Raw genomic sequence first — 16,635 nt, 5'->3', positions numbered from 1 at the left:
TTTCCTACTTTCTTTATATATTTCAAAGGCTTCATCGGTTCATTTTTCTTTCTGACCAAAGTCTTAACCGCCTTGGTCATCCAAGGTTCACCTAACTTGCTATACCTTTCCTTCATTCTTGCAGGAATGTAGAAAGTGACAGGTTATGGGGTGTCAGGAGGTAAGTCACTCACTGTAGGATTCCTAGTCTCTGACTTGTTCTGCTAGCAACTGTATTTATGAGAGATCAATTTCTGATCAATGGTAACTTCCAGAATGCTACTATCGAGGGATTCAAGATAGTAATATATGGGCACCATATCAAGGGATGACAGTTTGATTCTCTCTTGTTGAAAATGTTAATTTCTTGACACGTAGGAGAAAGTAAGAACTGCAGTTGCTGGAGTTCAGAGTCAAAGTGTGGTGCTGGAAAAGCACAGCCAGTCAGGCAGCATCAGAGTCAACGTTTCAGACTAGCCCAAGTCCATTAGCAATCAGATACTCTATCATTAAGGAAATTCTGTATTGTTAAAGGTGAAAAATTAATACAAAAGGTATTATGATACTTTTTTTAAAAAAACGGAAGACCATATTAAATTCTTGCAGTGTCCTGCCCAAAACCGATACCCAGCCAACATCAGTGAAATAAATTTGGACAGGCCCTTTGGTGCTCGAGGTTGTGCCGATGTGTGAACTGATCTAAGCCCATCACCCTATCATCATCCATATGCTTATCTAAGGACTGTTTAAATGCCCCTAATGTGGATGAGTTAACTACATTGGCAGGCAGGGCATTTCACGCCCTTACCACTCTGAGTAAAGAACCTGCCTCTGACGTCTGTCTTAAATCTATCACCCCTCAAATTGCAGCTATGCCCCTCCTTCAAGCAGATGTCATCATCCTTGGAAAAAAAGACTCTCATTGTCCACCATATCTAATCTTTTAATCATCTTCTATGTCTCTACTAAATCCCCTCTTAGCCTTCTTCTTTCCAATGAGAACAGACCCAAGTCCTTCAGCCTTTCCTCATAAGAGCTTCCCTCCAGACCAGGCAACATCCTGGTAAATCTCCTCTGCACCTTTTCCGATGCTTCCACATCCTTCCTGTAATGGGGCGACCAGAACTGCACACAATACTCCAAGTGAGGTCGCACTAGTGTTTTGTATAGTTGAAGCATAACATCATGGCTCCAGTCCTCAATTCCTCTACCAATAAAATTGAACACACCGTATGCTTTCTTAATAGCACTAGCAACCTGGGTGACAATTTTCAGGGATCTAGATACATGGACACAAAATCCCTCTGCAAGTCCACACTACCAAGAATCTTTTCATTGACCCAGTATTCTGCCTTCCTGTTATTCTTCCCAAAGTGAATCACCTCACATTTTTCTGCATTGAACTCCATTTGCCACCTCTCAGCCCAATTCTGCAATTTATCCAAGACCCCCTGCAAGCTGCAACATTCTTCCACACTGTCCACCACTCCACTTTCGTATCATCTGCAAATTTACTAACTCACCCACCTATGCCTGCGTTCAAGTTGTTTATAAAAATGCCAAACAGCAATAGTCCCAAAACAGATCCTAGTGACACACCACTAGTAATCGGACTCTAGGCTGAAAATTTTCCATCAACCACCCCTCGTTGCCTTCTTACAGAATGCCAGTTTCTAATCCAAACTGCTAAATCACCTTCAATCCCATGCCTCTGCATTTTCACCAGTAGCCTACCATGTGGAACCTTAAATGTATGTGGAACCTTAAATTAATGTAGTGGACATGAAGTCCATGTCCACTAAATTAATTGCCTTACTTTCATTTACATGCTTGGTCACCTTCTCAAAAAACTCAATGAGGTTTGAGAGACACAACCTACCCTTGACAAATCTATGTTGACTATTTCCAATAAAATTGTTGCTTGCTCGATGATTATAAATCCTCTCTTATAATCCTTTCCGAAACCTTTCCTACAACAGACATAAGGCTCACTGGTCTATAATTACCTGGGACATCTCTTTTGCCCTTGTTGAACAAGGACACAATATCTGCAATCCTCCAGTCTTCTGGTACAAAATGTGTAGACAATGACGACTCAAAGATCAAGGCCAAAATCTCCGCCAGCTCCTCCCTGGTTTGCCAGAGAATTTTCAGAAAAAACACATCTGACCCAGGGGACTTATCTATTTTCACACCTTCTAGAATTGATAACACCTGTTCCTTAATAACCTCAATCCTTTCAAGGCCCATAGCCCAAATCTCAGTTTTCTCCTCCACAATTATCTGGTCTTTTTTTTCACTTATGCCAATACATTGGATACAAAACAAGAAATAATATGTTCGACTGAAAGGAATGACCAAACAAAACAAAACATTGCTGGATTTCTAGAAAGTTTATGGGAAAGCAGTTCCCTAACTGTTCACATGTGAAGTAATAAAATTAGAATTCATTTGAAAAGTTAGCTAAAACGATTACAATAAAATTACAAAAGGTTGCAAAAATGCTTTGAACAGTTAGCACACAAATCATTGATGACATTATTTACCGTGTGTCTGTATCTTCCACTGGAAATTTATCAACCACATTAATTATGTCCAAACAAACTAAGCCAACACAAAGGATCTGCTTCTTTTTCGTTGCCATTCTGTAATGACAATATTGTTCCATATGTTATTAATTGACACATTATACAAGCAAAGTTTTGCAGAGCAATCACTGGTAACCCAAAATCACAACACAGCATTTATCATGATATAAAATGAGTCAATATTTCAGTAGTTCAAAGTTTGGGTGAAGATTTGTAGCTCAGGTGCTCGTTGTTGTGGTTCTGTTCGCCAAGCTGGAAATTTTTGTTGCAAATGTTTCATCCCCTGTCTAGGTGACATCCTCAGTGCTTGGGAGCCTCCTGTGAAGCGCTTCTGTAGTGTTTCCTCCAGCATTTATAGTGGCCTGTCCCTGCCACTTCCGGTTGTCAGTTTCAGCTGTCCGCTGTAGTGGCCTGTACATTGGGTCCAGGTCGATGTGTTTGTTGATGGAGTTTGTGGATGAGTGCCATTTCTTTGTTTGGCTTGCCCTATAATGGTAGTGTTGTCCCAGTCGAATTCATGTCGAATTGGCACTCATCCACAAACTCCATCAACAAACACATCGACCTGGACCCAATATACCGGCCACTACAGCGGACAGCTGAAACTGACAACCGGAAGCGGCAGGGACAGGCCACTATAAATGCCGGAGGAAACACCACAGAAGCGCTTCACAGGAGGCTCCCAAGCACGGAGGATGTCACCTAGACAGGGGACGAAACGTTTGCAACAAAAATTTCCAGCTCGGTGAACAGAACCACAACAATATTTCAGTAGGTACTCTTGCATTTTCAAAAGTTTCTGCTTGAAGCCAAATCACAAAGGCTTGCTGTGTCATAAGGTCAATTGTTATTTTTTTGTGGAAACAATGCTTAATTTAAAAATATACTGCCTTTACAAAATAACAAACTTTTTCTCACATGCAAATAGAACAGCAATGAGAGTGGATCACAAATACAGCTCGCATGTGACTTTGTTACAATGAAGAATAATGCATATTCCTAATCTGTACTTTTGCTTTGAATTTTCTTTTCACCCACGCAACAGAGGACAGCTTTGATGGCTAGGCCAGCATTTATTGTCCATTTTTAATTGACCAGATGGCAGTTAAGAGACACCCACAAAGCTATGAGTCTGGTGTCACATGTAGGCCAGACCAAGTAAGAATGGCAGTTTCCTCCCGGAAAGGACATTAATGAACCAGTTAGATGGATTAGATTCCCTACAGTGTGGAGACTGGCCCTTCGGCCCAACAAGTCCACAGTGACCCTCCGAAGAGTAACCCACTCAGACCCATCTCCCTCTGACTAATGAACCTAATACTATGGGCAATTTAGCACAGCCAATTCACAATTCATCTTTGTGACTGTGGGAGGAAACCCATGCAGACACGTGGAGAATGTGCAAACTCCACACAGTCAGTCACCCAAGGCTGGGATCAAACCTGGGACCCTGGTTCTGTGAGGCAGCAGTGATCACTGAGCCACCGTGCCATCCCAGTTAGGGTCTTTTTTTCTGACACTTGACATGTTAGGCTCTTAATTCAATCTTTTTATAAGATTCAAACTTCATCTTAGACTCATCATTCAATCATTAGACTCTTAACTGCAGGCTTTTTAAAATTGAATTCAAATTTCACCATAGGCTTTTGTGCTACTCAAACCAATTTCTCCAGAAAGTTATCTGAATTTCTGGATAACAGCCCAGCGATAATAGACATCACCTCCCACAGTTAGTTTACCAAGCAGTAATTATAACATCTGTGTTTGAGTAAGAGACACTCTCCTCAAGAATATGCTTCTTGTCTTCCAGCAATTCATTCACATAAACGCTAAGCAACTCATAGCATCAGATAGTCCTTTTTCATGAGACGTCAGCATCACTGACAAGGCTAGCATTTGTTGCTCAACCCTAAATTGCCCTTAAGAATTTAGTGGCAAATTGTCTTCTTGGACTACTGAAGTCATCTTGTTATGGTATTCCCACAGTACCATTAGGTTCTTCAACTCCGTGAGGGTTCAACAATGACATTTCTAGTCACAATGGTGTGGCCTGAAGGGAACTTAGAGATTTGCTGAGATACAGTGAAAAGTATTGCTTTGTGTGCTATCCAGGCAAATCATACCATACATAAATACAGCAGGGCAATGGAACAAAACAAAATGTCATGCTACAAATACAGAGAAGGTGCAGAGAAAGATCAACTTTTATATATATTCAAAAGTCTGATAACAGCAGGGAAGAGACTGTTTTTTAAATCTGTTGTTATATTGTCAAACCTTTGTGTCTTCTGCCCAATGGAAGAGAGTGGAAGAGAGTGTAACCAAGGTGGAAGGGGTTTTTTTTTTAGATTAGATTACACAGTGTGGAAACAGGCCCTTCGGCCCAACAAGTCCACCGACCCACCGAAGCGCAACCCACCCATACCCCTACATTTACCCCTTATTACCTAACAATAAGGGCAATTTAGCATGGCCAATTCACCTAACCTGCACATCTTTGGACTGTGGGAGGAAACCGGAGCACCCGGAGGAAACCCACGCAGACACGGGGAGAACGTGCAAACTCCACACAGTCAGTCGCCTGAGTCGGGAATTGAACCCGGGTCTCTGGCGCTGTGAGGCAGCAGTGCTAACCACTGTGCCACCGTGCCGCCGACTCTATGAATTTGTTGGCTATTTTCCTGAGGCAGGGGAAAGTATTGATGGCTAGTTTATATAATGGACTTGGTTGTGTTCTCAATTCTACATAATTTCTCGTGGTCTTGGACAGAGCATTTTCCATACCAAGCTGTGATACATTAGGATAGGATGCTTTCTATGGTGCACCTATAAAAATTGGTAAGAGTCATGGTGGGCATACCAAATTTCCTGAGCTTTGAAGAGGTACAGGCATTGGGGGGTACTTTCTTAACTGTAGGATCTGTGTGGATAGATCAGAATGTTGGTGATATTTAATCCTGGAAACTTGACGCTCTCAACCATCTCCATTGAAAGAGTCAGGGTTGTATCCTCCATTCCACTTCCTGAAGTCAATCACCAGCTCCTTCATTTTCCTGACATTGAGAGAGATGTTGGCTTTACACCATACCATTAAGCTGACTTTTTTTTTCCGTACTCTGTCTCATCATTATTTAAGATCTGACCCTCTACATCAATATTGTCAGCAAACTTGTAAATGGTGTTATAGCAGACTTTGGCCACAATTGAGAATGTATAAGGAGTATGAGATGGCACTGTGGATCAGTACCTCACACTGCTGCCTCACAGCTCCAGCCTCAATCTCCCTACGTCTGTGTGGGTTTCCCTCGGGTGCTCCAGTTTCTTCCCATGGTCCAGAGATGTGCAGGTTATGTGGACTGGCCATGCTAAATTGCCCATTATATCCAGGCTAGGTGCATTAGTCATGGGAGATGCAGGGTTACAGAGATAGAGTAGAAGGATAGTTCTGAATGGGATGCCCATTGTTGTGTCAATATCAACTTGATATGCTGAATGGAGAAAGTGAGGACTGCAGATGCTGGAGATCGGAGCTTAAAAATGTGTTGCTGGAAAAGCGCAGCAGGTCAGGCAACCATTCCTGAAAAAGGGCTTATGCCCGAAACGTCGATTCTCCTTCTCCTTTGATGCTGCCTGACCTGCTTGATAGGCTGAATGTCTTACTTCCATGCTGCAGGAATTCTATAATATATTAAGGGCATAAGTACAGCCTTGTGGGTCACTGGTATTGAGGATCATAGTGGAGGAGGTTTTGTCACCTATCGTTACTGACATGGTTCATGAGTCATGAATTCAAGGATCCAGTTGCAGAAGGGGTGCAGAGTCCGAGGTCTCAGTTTGGAGTTGAGATGAAGGTACTTCTACATGCTTGCTCTCCATGTTCCATTTGGTAGAATTTACAGGTTTGGAAAGTGCCGAGAAAGAAACCTTGTTAAATTTCTGCAGTGTAGATACCCACTGCTACCACTGTACATTAGTGAAGGGAGTGAATGTTTAAGGTAATGGAGCAATTCCCGATGAAGAGCTTATACTCAAAATGTCAACTCTCCTGCTCCTCAGATGCTGCCTGACTGGCTGTGCTTTTGCAGCACCAAACTTTTCAAGGGTAATGTAGCAAATTCCAAGCATGCAGATTACTTTATCCTGTATGAGTATTGTAGAAGCCACAAGCAGAGAATTGGTGTGTATTCAACACTCCTAACTTGTATATAGTAGATGGTCAACAGGCTGTAGGGAGTCAGAAAATGTGTTATTTGCCTCTGAATTCCCAGTCTCTGACCCAAGAATGTGTGAATTAGGAATGGGAGTAGGCCATTTGCTCTGCCATTTAATAAGATCATGGCTGATCTGATTATTCCACATTCCCAACTTCCTGCAAAAACTTTTCACTCATTTGGTTATTTAAAATCTATCAATGCCTGCCTTAAAAAGATGAAAAGGATCTGGTTCTAACACTTTTGAGGAAGTGTTCCAAAGACTCAAATCTCTGGAGAAAAAAATTCTCATTTCCATTAAACAGATGGCAACTCCTGCCTTTTAAACAGTGACCCCTACTTCTAGAAACTTCCATGAGAGGAAACATGTTTTTCCATTAATATTCCACAGAAGCTTACATTTCACTTCTTACTCTTCTAAACCCCAGTGGATAGCTGAGGCTATCCAACTTTTCATCATAACACAGCTAGCCCATTCGTGGTATTTGTCTCATAAACCTTCTCTGAACTGCTTCTACTACATACACTGTTAAATAAGGAGACAAATAGTATACATAGTTCTTCTGACATGGTCTCACCACTGACCTATTTAGCGGAAGCACAACTTCCCTACCTCTGCATTCAATTTCATTTGCAATTATTGATAACATTCTATTAACTCTCCTAATGACTTTTTTTTTAAAAAAACTTGCATACAAACTTTCTATGATACCTGGGATGCAGTTTGGTTCAACCCATGAACTGGGCTATGTGACAGCTTACAATGATCTTTGCTGGTGAGGCCCTAGATCCAGCACTGAAATGCAGAAGCATCTTGTAAGTGGAGCGAAGAGGCATTATAAAGGTTCTTAGAAGCTGGCACATGTTAGATGTTAATGTCCATGGGGTTACGTGCGGCCAGTGCCCATGAAATATGCTCTGAGAGGTTAGTGCCCTATTTCCAACATGTATTTGTTTGGAGAAAGTGAGGATCTGAAACTTCCAGGTGTTCACTCTGGTGTCCTTGTCAGGTTTTCATTGGAGAACTCGTTTAAGTTCAGTGAGATGAGAACTGACCATTGATGAGGCACGTTATATTACTTGCAAGGTGGTTAACAAGCAATAATCCCTATTAAACAGCATCTCACCATTGCCGAGCAAGAATTCGTGCCTTGCCAAGAATGAAAACCTTAAAAGATGGCATGAGGTACTCCTGCTTTCGGGCTTGTCACTTGATTCTGCCACAAATCTTACCATAACTTCTGTCACTTCCACAACTATAAGACTAAGTTGTCTATCCAGTTTTACATCTTTTTTCACTTTTCTGTAGCAGTTTGGTACAAAGTGGCTAAATTGTCTATTTTAGATGGCAGTTAAGAATGAACCACATGGCTGAGAGTTTGGTGTTACATATAGGCCATGCCAGGGGAGGACAGCAAATTTCCTTCCTGAAAAACTCTATTAAACCAGATGGGTATTTACAAAAATCATTATTTCATGTCAACATTACTGAGACTACCTTTTCATTTCAAAATTCTGAAAATTAAAATCTAAATTCCACCAGCTGCACTGGTTAACTCTGCACCCATGTCCTCATGATATTAAACTGGACCTATATACTTTTACTGCTCTTATGAATTATCATTAGTGTTGTCCAGCACTGACTAAACATAAACCTCTTGTTCATTTAGACCATTCATAATAGCAAATTCTGAACCCCATGAACATTAATGTGCTAAAAATTGTAGTTGTCCAATTTTACGCTTGTCCTCCTTGCTACCAAATACATTTTTAAACAACAATTTGCATTAGCAATGCTGAATTGCTCCTTCCCACTTTGGTACATCACAGATTTGCAGAAAAATGTGATTACATTTTTTCAATAATGCCTGTACACAATCTTCTCATAGAATTACTTCTCAAGCACTTGGTTGCGATAGTTTATTTTTTCTCTTTAACTCATATGTCAAAAATACACCTAATTTTCCAATACATTTCCCATCTAAATGTATACTTGCTATTTTAGATTAGATTATGTGAGAGGTAATTTCGGTTTAAACTTTAAGATGTGCCTGGACCACAGACTGATCTATAATAAAAGACAAAACTTTTGTTTCTTTTCTAGAACATTTTATATACTCAAAAGTAGATTAGTTTAAATTGTGCAGAATGCTGACAATTTGTGAGCAGAGTAAAAACAAACAGGCCCTTGATTGATGAAACCATTAACACAGGCAGGGAAGGATGAGTCCTTGACTGATAAGACTCCAGGATAGGGAAACGACTCGAGAGACATCTGCTACAGATTGCACAGACAGAGAAGAATAAGTCTTTGACTGATAAGACTACAGGGTGAGAAAAACAACAACTTTAGAGACTCTGGAGACATTTGTTGCAGACTTTGTGATAAGAATAATGATGTTTTTAAGAATGTGAACCTCATGGCTTGTTAGAGCCAAGGAGAGGAGGGACTTGTACTGTATATAATGGGAGACTTTGTAAGCCTCAGAGCGCCTTTTCTTCAAGGGTGGCCAACTCTGCAGACTTGACTTGTTAATAAAACTTTGTTTTCCTGAATTTGTCTAGAGCGATTATTGAGAAGCGATTTTCATTTCTAACAACTTGGGGGCTCGTCATCCGGGATCAACACTCCGGCCACAAGGGGAGTTGAGGAAGGATATCGGAGAAGGTGCACCCTGCCGAGTTCGGCAGTCCCTGATTCCTTGCTTGTCGCCCCGCGCGGCTTGAGCGAGTGATATCCGGGAGGCTCAGGAAAACAAAGGAGGGGTGTACCCGAGGCAGTGGGGACGGTTAACGATCGAGTAATTTCGGTGCACCGAACCCAGGTAAGAAAAAAACTTGCGGGGACCGTGTTTCCGGAGGACTGGGGACCTACGGGGTGCCTGTGGATTTTTTTTCTACAGAGACGTGGGACTCAGGAATCTAGAGACCGGGGCTCGCCTGTGAGGGATTTTGCAGAGACCGTGTTTGAGGAGGAACGTGTACCTACGGGGTGCCTGTGATTTGTGTCACAGAGACGTAGGACACAGGAATCCAAAGACCGGGGGTGCCTGCAAAGGAACCTGGGCGATCACGGGACTGAAGGTCCGGGAATTGGCTACATTGTGATAGATTATCACGGGAAAAATACGAAGTCCTCGGAAACGGGAAATAAGGGATCTAAGGCGATTAAGGGAAAGGTAGGCTTAAACAGGGACAATGACACATACCCCGGGGTACCTGACGATAGTCCGTTAGGGAGAATGCTAAATAATTGGGATCAGGGTGGAAGAAAGGGAAAATCTAAAAGGAAGATGGTAAAATACTGTCAAAAGTGGTCCCAGAAACCTATTCAGGGCGACTCAGTATGGTGGCCTAGATTCGGTACTGACGAAGACTGGGTCCGGCAAGCCCTTATTTTATATGTCAATTCAAAACCTGATGTTAATCTGGAAGAAAGTGATTATGCCCTTTGTTGGCTACCGGTTACGATATCTTGCCAAATGCAGGTAACTAATAAAGACTCGAAAGGGCAGAAAGAATGGGACCCTTTAGATCACTTACCGCCGCCCTACGTGACCCCGTCTGCCCCACAAAATGTTCCTTCGGGTGACGACGATTCAGGGGAAGGGGAAGAAAATGGGGAGGAATCACAAACTACCTCAGGGGTACAGACCAGATCTCAAGCTGGAAGGGGTCACAGACAAAACCCTGTCTCAATTGCAAGAATGAATCCACTCCGGGAAGTGCCCATGGGGGGCGAGGAAGGAAGAACGGGATATGTGAACGTTCCCTTGACGAGTACTGAAGTACGGAATTTCAGGGGGGAGATGAAGGGTCTACTAGAGGACCCCATGGGACTTGCTGAACAATTGGATCAGTTCCTGGGTCCGAATACTTACACGTGGGAAGAGATGTGTTCCATCATGAAAACATTGTTCTCTAGCCAGGAGCGTCAGATGATACGACAAGCTGCGCTCTTGGTCTGGGAGAGAGAGAGAGGAGGAGGAGGGGAGCAGAAGTTTCCCCTCACCGACCCCGAGTGGGATAAGAACACGGAGGAAGGACGGCGCAACATGAGAGACATGCGGGAATATTGGATAAAAGGAATAAGACACGCAGCCCCGAAGGGGCACAATTTTACCAAGGCCTTTGGTAATCATCAAAACCCGGAGGAAACCCCTACGGACTTCCTAGACAGGATTAGGAAGAATTTGCAGCAGTTTGCTGGGGTGGACCCTGAGACGGACGTGGGGCAACAACTCATACGGGTAGAGTTTGTATCAAAAGCCTGGCCGGACATACGAAAGAAGTTAGAGAAAATGGATGATTGGGATAGTAAATCTTTAAGTGAACTACTACGGGAGGCGCAAAAGGTGTTTGTGAGAAGGGACGATGAGAAGCAAAGGAAGGCGACAAAGATAATGATGCAAACTGTGCAACAAATGACAGCTGGAAGAAAGGAAAAGGGAGAGCCGTGGCAGAAACAGGAAAGGGGAGAGTCGTGGCAAGAGCAGTGGAAAAGAGAACCATGGCCGGAACAAAGGAAGAGTGGAGGAACTCGAGACCGCGACAGGGAAACGAAGAGGATACTCAGATGTTACTACTGTAATGAAGAGGGACATTTTAAACGGGAGTGCCCCCGCTACAAGCGGGAGGTGAGGTCGTACGCCCTGATGGAGGAAGATTAGGGAGGTCGGGGGTTCCTACCCTTGGGGCAAAAGGACTATCGACAGGAACCCCTGGTAAACTTGAAAGTAGGGCCCCAAGGATCGGAGATCACATTTATGGTGGACTCGGGAGCCGAAAGATCAAGTATAATCCAAATACCCCCCGGCACCCGAGCAGGAGGAAAAGTTATGGGGGTATCTGGAATTGGAGGACAGAAATTACAAGTCCCAGTGGTGGAGGACGTGGAAATTGGGTATGAAAACAGAACTACTAAACGAGACCTCCTTCTACTGCCATCGGCAGGGTTTAATTTGTTAGGAAGGGACTTGCAGGTCAAACTAGGGATCGGAACGGTACCAAATAACGGGGAAATGGTGGTAAGGTTGTTCGCCCTCACCGAAGAAGATGATCAACAAATAGACCCGGAAGTATGGTACCGAGAGGGGAACAGAGGGGGTCTAAACATCAAACCTCTCCAAATCACCATGTTACCAGGAAGAGGCCCGGTAAGAAGGAAACAATACCCGATTGCTATGGAAGGACGGGAGGGGTTACAACCTGTGATAGAAAGATTAATCACAGATGGACTACTGGAGGAATGCATGTCCCCTTTCAATACTCCAATACTCCCTGTGAGGAAGCCGGATGGGACATATAGGCTGGTGCAAGACTTGCGGGGGTTGAATGAAGTAGTCCAGGCTAGATACTAACGGGAAGTGGACGGTTCCTGATGGGAGACAAGTACTGAACAAACAGATCACCCGGGGTATTCTGCACCGATTACACCATCAGACCCACTGGGGGGTGCAAGCCATGTGTGACACAATCCTGAGAGACTATGTATGCAGGGGGATATACACATTAGCCCAACAAGAGGTAGTCGGATGCCCCACTTGCCGGCGTATTAATCAGAAGGCCATGCGTTCTATGCCAGCCGGTGGTCAGCCCCTCGCGATTAGGCCATTTCAGAGGATCCAAGTCGACTTTACAGAATTACCCCCAGTACAGAGATGGAAATATCTGCTAGTAATAGTAGACCATTTCACTCACTGGGTAGAGGCTTTCCCAACTGCCAAAGACGATGCACCAACCGTGGCCCGACTGTTGTTAGAGAACATAATCCCGAGATATGGCATAATGGAATCTATCGACTCCGACTGCGGGACGCATTTTATTTCTAAGCTACACCATTTGATCTGTACTGCCCTGGATATCCAATGGAAATTCCACGCACCCTGGCATCCTCAGAGTTCGGGTCGAGTTGAGAGAATGAATGGCACGCTCAAGACCCAATTGACTAAGCTGATGTTAGAAACTAAGTTACCCTGGCCAAAGTGCCTGCCCATTGCCCTATTGAGGATACGTACGGCACCTCGCCGAGATGTCGGGGTTTCCCCCTATGAAATGCTGTTCGGATTACCGTATTGGAGTAAGGTTGATGGATGTCCCACTCTACAAGGGGGGGATGTATTTATCCAAACCTATTTACTGGCCTTATCCCGTTCTTTTGCAGAACTCCGGAGGAAAGGTCTCCTGGCTCAGACTCCGCCGCTCGACTTCCTCCTGCATAAGGTGGAGCCCGGAGATTGGATACTTGTTAAGACCTGGAAGGCCGAAAAGCTCCAGCCGCGGTGGGAAGGACCGTTCCTGGTTCTGTTAACAACTGAAGCAGCTGTTCGGACGAAAGAAAAAGGGTGGGTCCACGCATCAAGGATAAAGGGGCCTGTTCCGCCTGAAGAAGAAAGCACCTGGACATGCGAGCAAGGGGACAAGCCGTTGTCGGTAAAACTGAAAAGACAGCAATAATGAACTCTACTTGGACTGTATTGGTGGGGATATTGATCAGTTTACTCCTGTATGTGGGGGAGGGTGAGGGGAGATGTGACAAATGTCGAACTACAGTAAGACTTGGGATTCGAATCTATTCGGGATCATTTGTGTCCCATTCCTATGTGGACGATAGGTGTTACGATGTGAGTGCACGCCATGAATGTTGGGAGGATGGGAGACCCTATTATCAGATATATAATAAAGGATACGGTGGCAAAATCCATGGATGCCCTATAAATGACCGCTGGGTGTATATTAGCAAAACTGGGAGGTGGGACCTATCCTCCGTGTTGCTCAGGGAGCAGGTTGACAGAGTCAAGGAGACCAAGATACAGATCACTGATCGGGGGTTGGGGAAAGAGCAAGACCGTCAGGGAACGGTCGTGCTCCCTAAAGTGCCATCTGTATACGAAGAGGTAGAAGGAAAGATTGAACTCCCTGTATTCAGTTTTTAATTCAGAAAAATATTTCCCGACTCCAGGCAGTGGTGGTTCCACAACATGGGACGCGGGAACTTAAAGTGATGTTGCTGCGAAAGACCAAGGATTTCCCGGGCCCTTGAGGGAGGGGGGGCTTATCTTGGTCAGGCACATCTTAAAGAAAGAAAAGGGTGGAATTGTGAGAGGTAATTTCGGTTTAAACTTTAAGATGTGCCTGGACCACAGACTGATCTATAATAAAAGACAAAACTTTTGTTTCTTTTCTAGAACATTTTATATACTCAAAAGTAGAATAGTTTAAATTGTGCAGAATGCTGACAATTTGTGAGCAGAGTAAAAACAAACAGGCTAGTTTAAATTGTGCAGAATGCTGACAATTTGTGAGCAGAGTAAAAACAAACAGGCCCTTGATTGATGAAACCATTAACACAGGCAGGGAAGGATGAGTCCTTGACTGATAAGACTCCAGGATAGGGAAACGACTCGAGAGACATCTGCTACAGATTGCACAGACAGAGAGAAGAATAAGTCTTTGACTGATAAGACTACAGGGTGAGAAAAACAACAACTTTAGAGACTCTGGAGACATTTGTTGCAGACTTTGTGATAAGAATAATGATGTTTTTAAGAATGTGAACCTCATGGCTTGTTAGAGCCAAGGAGAGGAGGGACTTGTACTGTATATAATGGGAGACTTTGTAAGCCTCAGCGCGCCTTTTCTTCAAGGGTGCCCAACTCTGCAGACTTGACTTGTTAATAAAACTTTGTTTTCCTGAATTTGTCTAGAGCGATTATTGAGAAGCGATTTTCGTTTCTAACAGATTAGATTAGATTATTTACAGTGTGGAAACAGGCCCTTCGGCCCAACAAGCCAGACCGACCCGCCGAAGCACAACCATTCCCCTACATTTACCCCTTCACCTAACACTACGGGCAATTTACCTCGGCCAATTCACCTGACCTGCACATTTTTGGACTGTGGGAGGAAACCGGAGCACCCGGAGAAAACCCACGGGGAGAATGTGCAAACTCCACACAGTCAGTCGCCTGAGGCGGGAATTGAAGCCGGGTCTCCGGCGCTGTGAGGTAGCAGTGCAACCGTGCCGCCTCTTGGAAGTTTGAGAGCACACTGTATAACTACTTTGTAAAAATTACTTTACAAGACAAATGTTTGCTAGAGTTGATGAAAGACCAGATGCCATAGCTCATTGTGCACCTTTAATTATTCTTATCAAAAATTGTAAAGTTCATGAATATCAATCTGCTCTGAAGCTGCAGAATGTAATTCAATATTTATTCTGAAACAAACACCATCTCAAAGTCCATCTACTTAAGATATTTATTTTCCCAATAAAGATTTTCTTCCCCTTCCCAAAGTTTAACTATGAACATGACAATCTGACAACATGGCAGCGTGCCCAGTTAGTAAACTATTGCAAAACTAAGTCATAAAAACACAAAAAGGTCCAAAGTTTGTTCAATGGCTGGTGTTACGTTAGCTGACTTCAGCTTGTCTACAGCACAAGAATTAAAATCACTGTCAACCTTCCTGCCTAAGAATAGGAATCAAATTTATCATTCTTGTTCCTAACTACAGCAATCTAGATGGAAAATGTTGGTGACCTGTAAGGTCAGAATTAGGCTGGAACTTATTAGAAAAAAAGGGAAATAACATCTGCGTTCCAGGGTGCACTGTATAATGGTGACAACGAAGGCTTTTTAGCTTCAACAGTTACGAAAGATACCACGGACATTTATTTAAATGATTTAGTATACATGTTAACGTAAATCTGCATCAACCACAGATCTTGTTGCTGATTGTGACAGAAATATTCATGGACTGATAGAAGTGTTTTAATCAAAACATTAACACATTTAAAACTAATTTAATCTTTTTTTCCCTAATGAGTAGATTTCTTTCTCGCAATTCACATATAAATTTCTAGTTATCCTCAAAATCTTTAAATCTTGCTCTGCAAAATGCAGGACTGGTGCAGAAGAAAATGAACAGAACTTAAACAATTAGTTCCCAACTATTTGCTTTGGCAAGAAACATAATCTCTAACAGATTTCCAAATATATAATCAGATTTGTCTAAAACCTAAAATACGTTCTGCACTAAAATAAATTGTTTCTTGTGCGTTAAACGATAGTTAAAACAGTGAGAAGTTGAAAACCTTTTTGCAGTCTTATCAACTGAAAATTTCTATTAGTCACTTTGTTTGTTATAGTTTGAAAATTCAGTTGCCAATGCTAAACATTAACATGTAACATGACCAGGTTGTTCATCTCTTATAAAAAAACTATAAATCAGGTGAGACAAGGGAAATATAATAAAATTAGAACATACATAAAATAAAGTTACTCACTGATTTAAAACACATGATAATTATCTCCAGAAGAATAATAACATATACAATACACACAAAATGGCATGCAACAAAAACTCACCTTCCGTCCTGACAGCAGACACCTTGTTTTTATTACAGTTGATACAAACAATAAAAAGTATAATGAACAAGAAGGGATATAGTAACAACTGAAATTTCTTCATAACTCCCACACTGCACCATCTACTGGTGAAAGCCCTACACTTCTATTGAATGATTCTCACTTTTGAGGTTGAATTGATGAATATTTTCCTTCGGAGTACTTTTTCATTTGAGAAGAGTACAGAGAGTCTCTTCCTGTTTATATTATCACAGGAAGTCTTAGAATATTTTTTAAAAAGAGCATTACCCAAACAGAAAACAACTACAGGGTGCAGAGTGTTTATGTGCAATAATCATAGAATCCCAACAATGCAAAACCATTTGGCCCATTCAGTCTGCACTGATCCTCTGAAGAGTATTCCTCATTTACCATGGCTAATCCACCTAACCTACACTTCTTTGGACTGTGGGAGGAAACTGGAGCATCCAGTGAAAACCCACACAA

At 42.7% G+C, this 16,635-nt stretch overlaps 1 protein-coding gene and 1 long non-coding RNA gene across 3 annotated transcripts in view; one reads left to right on the top strand and one right to left on the bottom strand.

The window, feature by feature from the left end:
• khk (ketohexokinase) overlaps positions 1-16,222 on the bottom strand; it is a 58,891-nt gene extending 42,669 nt beyond the window's left edge. Inside the window, exons 1-2 of one of the 2 annotated variants that reach the window (XM_043686820.2) lie at positions 16,150-16,222; positions 2,526-2,624 (exon numbers count right to left, since the gene is read on the bottom strand). In XM_043686820.2, the coding sequence (XP_043542755.1) occupies positions 2,526-2,623 (98 nt within the window). In that variant the 5' untranslated portion in view covers position 2,624; positions 16,150-16,222. Of the gene's footprint in view, positions 1-2,525; positions 2,625-16,067; positions 16,087-16,149 lie in introns of those variants that run through there. The other variant, XM_043686819.2, reaches the window with a different exon arrangement.
• LOC148149764 (uncharacterized) lies at positions 3,304-13,144 on the top strand. The gene is made up of 3 exons (XR_015757417.1): positions 3,304-3,338; positions 9,344-9,603; positions 12,942-13,144. It is a non-coding gene; the product is annotated as an uncharacterized LOC148149764 (long non-coding RNA).
• Positions 16,223-16,635: the final 413 nt, after the last annotated feature.

Source organism: Chiloscyllium plagiosum, unplaced genomic scaffold (genome assembly GCF_037043375.1).
Source record: "Chiloscyllium plagiosum isolate Xiang-an unplaced genomic scaffold, Cpla_swu_hap1 HiC_scaffold_6, whole genome shotgun sequence".
Classification (NCBI taxonomy): Eukaryota; Metazoa; Chordata; class Chondrichthyes; order Orectolobiformes; family Hemiscylliidae; genus Chiloscyllium; species Chiloscyllium plagiosum.
The sequence above is the reverse complement of the archived record's forward strand: the minus strand, read 5'-3'. Positions and strand labels throughout refer to the sequence as shown.